The 7,304-nt window shown below is 35.0% G+C and overlaps 1 protein-coding gene across 1 annotated transcript; it reads right to left on the bottom strand.

Moving 5' to 3' along the window:
• Positions 1-4,429: 4,429 nt before the first annotated feature.
• LOC122000242 (non-specific lipid-transfer protein 1-like) lies at positions 4,430-5,155 on the bottom strand. The gene is made up of 2 exons (XM_042554715.1): positions 4,746-5,155; positions 4,430-4,633 (listed from the first exon to the last, which is right to left on the bottom strand). The coding sequence occupies exons 1-2, from the start codon at positions 5,096-5,098 to the stop codon at positions 4,624-4,626; spliced, it is 363 nt and encodes a 120-aa protein (XP_042410649.1). The 5' UTR covers positions 5,099-5,155; the 3' UTR covers positions 4,430-4,623.
• Between the last annotated feature and the right edge of the window lie 2,149 nt (positions 5,156-7,304).

Below are 7,304 nucleotides of genomic sequence, written 5' to 3'. Positions count from 1 at the left end.
CTACTCCTTAAAGACATGATTTAGATTTTAGTTGTAAACAATGAAACAATCGAAGGTGGGAAACCTTCATTGTTATGAATGCTCAAGATTGAGCATTAGAAAATAATGGGAGATGGAAAATCTTCATTGTCATGATGTGAATGCTCTAGGATGAGCATTGGATGATGGGTATATGCTCAAGCATGAGCATTTAGAGATAATGAAGGATATGAGACATTCATTGTGATGTTGTGAACAATAAGTGAGATTGTAAACAACATATGGATAACTCTTTAGATGGGGAGTTTTTTATGTGTACCAAAGGGAGAGAATGTAAGCTTTAAGTTAAGAAACCTTTATTTACCCAAGGAGGGAGATTACCCAAAGGGGGGAAATCCTCATGTAAAGGGGGAGAATGAAGGAAATCCTCATTCATGCTTTGGTATGAAGAAGAAGTTGAGACTAGTGGATGAGTCTAACTTAAACATATTATCAAATATCAAAAGAGGGAGATTGTTGGTGCAATTTCCCCTGGGTCAAAGTTAACTAGGTTAACTAAGCTTGAGTTTGCATGAGCTTAGGTTTTGATGTTTGACAATATGAGAGGAAGGAGTCAAATAGGTCACGGTTGCCCAAATATTTAACAATATATGGAGATTACTAATGCAATTATCCATATGAGAGATTGATTGACTAGAAGAGTTAAGTAGGTCAAGGTTGACCGGATACTTGACTAGGAAGTCCTAACTAGAGGTTAAGTAAGCGCAAGACCAATGGGAAAGTTAGCAAAAGAAAAAAAAATCTGAGTAAGCCAGTGTTGATTAGACATTTAGTGTGGGAAAGTCTTAGTGAGTAAAGCTAGGCAGTTAGAAAGCCCGGTGAATGAAGCCAAATAGTTGGAAAGTCTTGGTGAGTAAAGTCAGGTAGTTGAAATTTTTTGGTGAGTAAAGCTAGGCGGTTGGAAAGTCTAAGTGAATGAAGCTAAGTAGTTGAAAAATCTCGGTGAGTGAAGTCGAGCAGCTAGAGAGTCCTGGAAAGTAAAACCAGACTGTTAGAAAGTCCCAGTGAGTGAAGTCTAGAAGCTAAAAAGTCTTGATGAGTAAAGTTAGACAGTGAAAAGTCTTAGTGTGTGAAGCTAGGAAATTGAGAAGCCCTAGTGAATGAAGCTAGGTAGATAGTGAAAAGTCTTGGTGAGTGAAGTTAGGTGAAAAACCCTAGTGAGTGAAGCTAAACAGATGAAAATCCTGGTGAATGAAGCTAGTTGGTGAAAAATCATGGTGAGTGAAGCCAGGTATGTGGAAATCCAGGTGGGTCAAAGTTAACCAAAAACTTGGTGTATGGAAGTATAAGTAGGTCATGGAGGATCGGACACTTGGTACAAGACGGTATGTCCAAGTAAGTCAAGGTTGACCAGACACTTGGCATGAGAAGGAAACTCCAAATGGGTCAAAGGATTGATCGGATACTTGGTGACAAAGTCCCAGTAGGTCACGGTTGACCGGATATCAGGCAAGAAAACTCTAGATTTAGATTAAGCAAGTTAGGATTGGAGCAATTGATTGGGGCAATCAATTGTTCCTAAGCTAGTCTAGGTAATCGATTAGGAGGTTCTTGTGAGAACACAGAAAGAGCCTGAATTGATTGGTTTAATTGATTAGGCTTGGCCTAATCAATTGACCAATCGATTATGCTAGGTTATCACAAGAATAGAAGGTGGTGGAATCAATTGGCTAATTGATTTCGGTTATGCTAATCATTTTTATCGCGAAAAAGTGAATCGATTAAGGTAATAGAATAATAAGGCTTAATCGGCTAATCGATTAAGGCCTTTTCGTGAGTGAACAAAGAGTTGTAGAATCAATTGGGTAATCTATTAAAGGTCTATGAATCAATTTGGATGACTCATCAATCGATTAGGATTCAAAAAGAGTCATTCTATAGGTATGAAATCAGTTGAATGACGTTGCAATTGATTAGGGAAAAGTTGAATTGTTTGGGAGACGTCGAAGAACCTAGAAAAGGGCTTTTGATGAGATTTAGAAAAATAGAAATCTCCACCTTCTTCTCTGATATTCATCGCCAATTCTTGGGAGCTTATAATTCAAGTGTTGCTGCATTTTCAAGCTTACAAGAGGCCTCTACATCAACAAGAGACTAAGCAAGAAGAGGGTTTTCACTTGTAATCATATATTTACTTCTTGCATTATATTGTATTCTTATTGAGATTATTAAGGGTGTTGTACAAGGTTTCTCCACCTCTTAAGTGTCTCTAAGAAGGAGTTTTTTCATAGTGGATATGTGAGAGAGGGCAGGATCCTTGGATTAGTTACCTCATTTGAGGTGGATACTAAGTAAATCCTTTGTGTTAGCATTGAGAGGTTTGCTTCGAGTGTTTTCCGCTGCAACATCATCATCGAAACAAGCGAGCGAGGGAGCTATTCACCCCTATCTCCGGAATGAACTAACAGTTTAGTCGACGGATAATTGGATCAATCAGCCAAAAGGTGAAAGTTACTACGACGTCGGAAGGCTCTCCGACAATCTACGCTCAATCTTTGATACTTTATTGTCGGTATATTTTATTATTACATTCTCATGAGTTAGTAGTATTGTTACTATCCTCCTATATTCATTGTACCATTCTGCTTCTTCAGAAGAACTATATTAGATTAGCCATCAAAAGTGATCAAGGATCGCAGGCTTTGGAGTGGTAGTCACTGGACTATGAACCGAGTAAAAAGGGACTTGTGTTTTTATGTTTGTCTTCTCTCTATTACGCTACTACTTTGATTTACTTTAAATAAAAGAAAAGATTTCAAACGAACGAGATTCACCCCCCCCCCCTTTCTAGCCTTCAACAATCCTATAGACTCTACCCGCCAGAAGCTGACTCCCCATGAACCTATCTACTAGAAGTTGTATCTACGGGAAGATGAATAGAATTCGACTAGATATAAAATTGACTGGGTAAGAACTAACTCAGTGGAGACTGATTCGATAGAAGATGATCCATCAAAACCCATCCATCATAAGTCAATCTGTTTTAAGTTTGACTCGACAGGTAGGGCTATAAACAAGCTAAGTTGAGCTAAGTTTTGGAGAGTTCAAGTTTGTTTGATAAGGTAACCAAGTCAAATCTAAAATGAACCAAGTCATTGAAATGATTATTCAAGCTTAGTTTGGTTTATTTTTATGAGCTTGAGCTTGGTTAAGGCTTGGCTTGAGATTGGTTCGTTTAGATGTTATCGAGTTCTCAATTCAAATTTATTTGATTGTTTGAAACTTTTACTTGTTTAATTGATTATTGAGCTTAATAATTCAAATTTATTTATTCATTTTAAAAGTTTTTTTTACTTATTTAGTATATTGATAAGAGTTTTATTAATGAATATAATCCATGAACATTGTTCCTAAATATTCACAAATGATATTCACAAATATTATTCATGAATGTTATGCATGAACATTAACAAACTAAGCACATATAAGTTCAATCTTATTTATTTATTTTAATGAGTTATTTAAGATTGTTTATTTAATTGATCTTGTTTATATTGAATGAATATAAATAAGCATTTACTAAACTGAATATCACGTTTGTTCATGAACGTTTAATTCATTTACATCTCTATCCCTATTGATAGGAGACACAAAGTTCGACTCTGCAAGAGACGTCAAAGCCCACCCGTCAGAAGTCAACTTGTTTTATGGAATGTAAATATTTGATTATATAAAATTAGTTAATGGCCAAAAGTATTTTATGAATACATTTATTTTATTATTTGGCTAGTATGTTATCTCGAGATTTGGAAGCGCTAATAACCTAACGGATTCAAATGCAAGCCGTCTCAATCATTACGAAGGCCCAAGGTAACCGAAAAAAATTGATCTTTAATATTTTTTAAAAAAATAATATAAATTTAAAAAATATTTTTTATAAAAAAATAATTTTCCTAATATTTTGAAATGTAAAATAACTAATTAAATTTTTATATTTAAATTTTGATAATGAATTTTTTTACTGATAAAATTATTAAATTATTTAATTTTTAACATAGATTTTATTAAAACAATAAAAAATAAAATTTTATAAAATAAGATATATATAATTAATAAAACAATAACAAATAAAATTGAAAAAAATCTAAAATTCAAAATAGATTTTCTTTTAAATTAATCTAAAATTAAAAGTGAGTGTTTTTGTAAAATTGATTATAAATAATATTACAATTTAAAAATTGAGGCCCATAAATAGGGGCCCTTAATTTAATCTAAAAATAAAAGTAATTTTTTTAAAAAAAATAATTATAAATAATATTAAAATTAAAAATTCAAACAATGCGGGCCTCAATAAAATACGAGCCTTTGACATGGCCGTAATGGCCTATGCCATAGTTCAAATGTCTTTTTTTCTAAAAAAAAATAATGTTTTAATAAGATTATACGGGAATTTCACACGATACGAAGGAGAAGTATATATTAGAATATAGACATGACAAGATGACGATATATAGAACAATAACAAGCCTCGGCATCGAAGCTATACGCGATGGGAGGAACACAAGTATGAGACTCGACCTCCCATTTTTATTCCATGTATCTCTCTATAAGTCAGCTAGTATCTGGTCCACTCGGTCCGGTCGATCAGTTCACACTGCATGACCAAATTCACAGACATATGTTACGATAAAAGTTGACCGTCAAATAGTTAAGACTAAATAATCTAATGATGTATTATAGGTTTAGAATATAGTTATGTTACGGACCTGGAGCAATCAGTGGAGGTACTGACGGGGAATGGAAGGTGGACGCCGCAGCTGCCGGGGAGCCCGGAAAGGCGGCCGGGCTGGAGACCGGAAATTCCAGATGCCTGCGAGCGGATGCAACTGCACGCTGCACGGCGGTCGGCGGTGGTCTGCGCGGCGCTGTTCAAACTCCTCACCCCGTTGCAGCAGGGCGGAGGCAGCGCCGACACCTTACCGGTCACGTAGGGAATGCAGGGCCGCAGGTTGGAGGCCACTTGGCCGCAGGTGACAACGGCATCAGCCTGGGATCCCGCTAGGAGGGCGACGACCGCTGCTATCACGAGCACCATCGCTAAGGCACCAGAGCGAGCCATCGGGAAGAAGAATGGGAGCGGGAGTCGTCGGGGTTGGTGGTGTGTTGTGGAGAGGAATGTGAGCGATGGAGGGGAGGTTTTATAGTGATAAAATGGAATAGAGTGGCTTAATTGCATTAATGAAAAGGAGTAGTTGGTAGTTGAGAGTTAATTCGATCGATAATAATAATGATTTTGCTATTTTCCCACTTGTCAATTTTTGGATCTTCGAATTGTTTTATGAATGTTTAATATTATGATCAATGGAAAATTAATGGAGCTAATGTGTTTTTAAATGAGTTAAATATATCTCTTTAGATCCATCTTTATAAATAAAAAAAAACTTTAATATTAACATGTCTTCTAGTTTTAGGTAATCAAAAATTCCATTGACTTATTAAATAGAATTTAAGGTGGATTTAGAGGGAGGGCCCCACTATTTAGACTTGGTAGTTCAATTAGTTAGCAAATTAAAGTAATTAATGAGGTGGCAACTCAATTAAATGGGTCTGAATCCTCTTTAATTTTTGTGGACTTTTTATTATTTAGCCGACTACCATTGGGTTAAACATAGATTAACTAATTCGACCTTAATATATGATTTAACTAACCCATTGAACCAATCGACTAGTTAACAATAAACTATTTAATTAAATTAATAAGCTCATTTGTTTTACATCAATAATCTATAATATGCTTAGTATTTTGGTTAAAAATATTTTTAATTAAAAATTTTGATAGTTTTATAAAATAAAAAATAAAATTAAAAAAAATATGGAAAAAGTTTTTATTTTCATTATAGTCCATTTTTTATTACCTTCCTTATACGGTGAATGGTTATACGTTTGGGTTTTTTTTAATCACGGGTCCACTGAATTATGACATAGTTCTGTTCCGGAGACCCCACTGACCCAAAAACTTCGAGATGAGATAGGTATATTGTCGTGTCAATCGGAACTCGTAATTAAGTGCATGTTATCGTTGCCGACCATGATATCATCGCCCACAAAATCTACACCGTATGATTCAATTCAGGACAAACGTGGCAGCCTTCGGATTGGACCGTTGATCGACTCTAATTATTTTCGGTCAAAAAGAATAAATATTTTAATTTTAAAATTATCACTTACGAATCGCGTACAGTGCTTTTTTGTCCTTCCGATTTCTTATCGTAAAATTTTCCACATAAATGATTAGAATTTTTTATAGTTTGTGTAGCATTCTCTGCTTAAATAAATGTTTACAGATGCTGGCTTTTCTCCACTGTGGTTTCGATCTGTTTGTTCTTTAATCCTGGGTTCCATGGAATAGATTTTGCTATTACTGAATTTCTGTGTTTGTTCTGTTGCAATTTATTTCCCTCAGATGCTTATTTTCTAGTATGAAAGTCTTAAAATTTCAGTGCATGGCAAAAAACTATGCCCAATTTTTTGTTTGATTTTGACTTTTTGATATTGAACTAAGAACTATAATCTGGCAAAATTGTGAATCAAATAAAAATATATCTTGCCAAATATAAAAGCAAAATGGAATATCATATACAACAGAGCTAACATAAAAAAAAAAGAAAAAAAAAAGAATGGTTTTGAGAGATAAGGCTTTCATGGATTACATATGGATATGGTAAGATCTTTTATCTCATTCCATACTGAAGACAGTGCTACATGAAGTAAAGAACATTTTATTAGAATAGAAAGGGTCTTGATATTACACAGGTTTAAGCTCAAACAGACGAGGTTTTGAAATTGTGTCCCTATGTTTCTCAGACTGGAGTATGAGTATCCTGCATGGCTATGGATTCCGAATATTTGACAGCTATTTATAAAATTTGTTACACTTGATAAATAAAAACATTGAGGGTCCATCTAGTGTTTTAGTGTTCAAGTGTTGGTATCTCATAAAGGTTAGATCAAGAATTGAAGTATTGGAGATATGTTCCAGTTATTGCCTTAATTATGATTAATGGTTTCCTCCCATGTTTACTTTACAAATACAGTACGTATCATATAGAGCTAATATGCACTATAGCATGTTTCACCCCCCAAAAGGCAGGTCAAGACCAAGAAGATTGGCTGATGAGGCAATCAAAATCAAGAAACGGTCAACCTTCAGAGTCACCAACCAGAGCAGGGGTAATACTTGAACGGGCCATATGAATGATCGTCACCCGAGCAAACGATCGGACCTTGGATGGCCGATCGTGCCTCAAGGTGCAATAAGTAGGTAT

This window comes from Zingiber officinale, chromosome 7A, assembly GCF_018446385.1.
Source record: "Zingiber officinale cultivar Zhangliang chromosome 7A, Zo_v1.1, whole genome shotgun sequence".
In the NCBI taxonomy this organism is placed as follows: Eukaryota; Viridiplantae; Streptophyta; class Magnoliopsida; order Zingiberales; family Zingiberaceae; genus Zingiber; species Zingiber officinale.
This window is presented reverse-complemented; position numbering and strand designations above follow the sequence as displayed.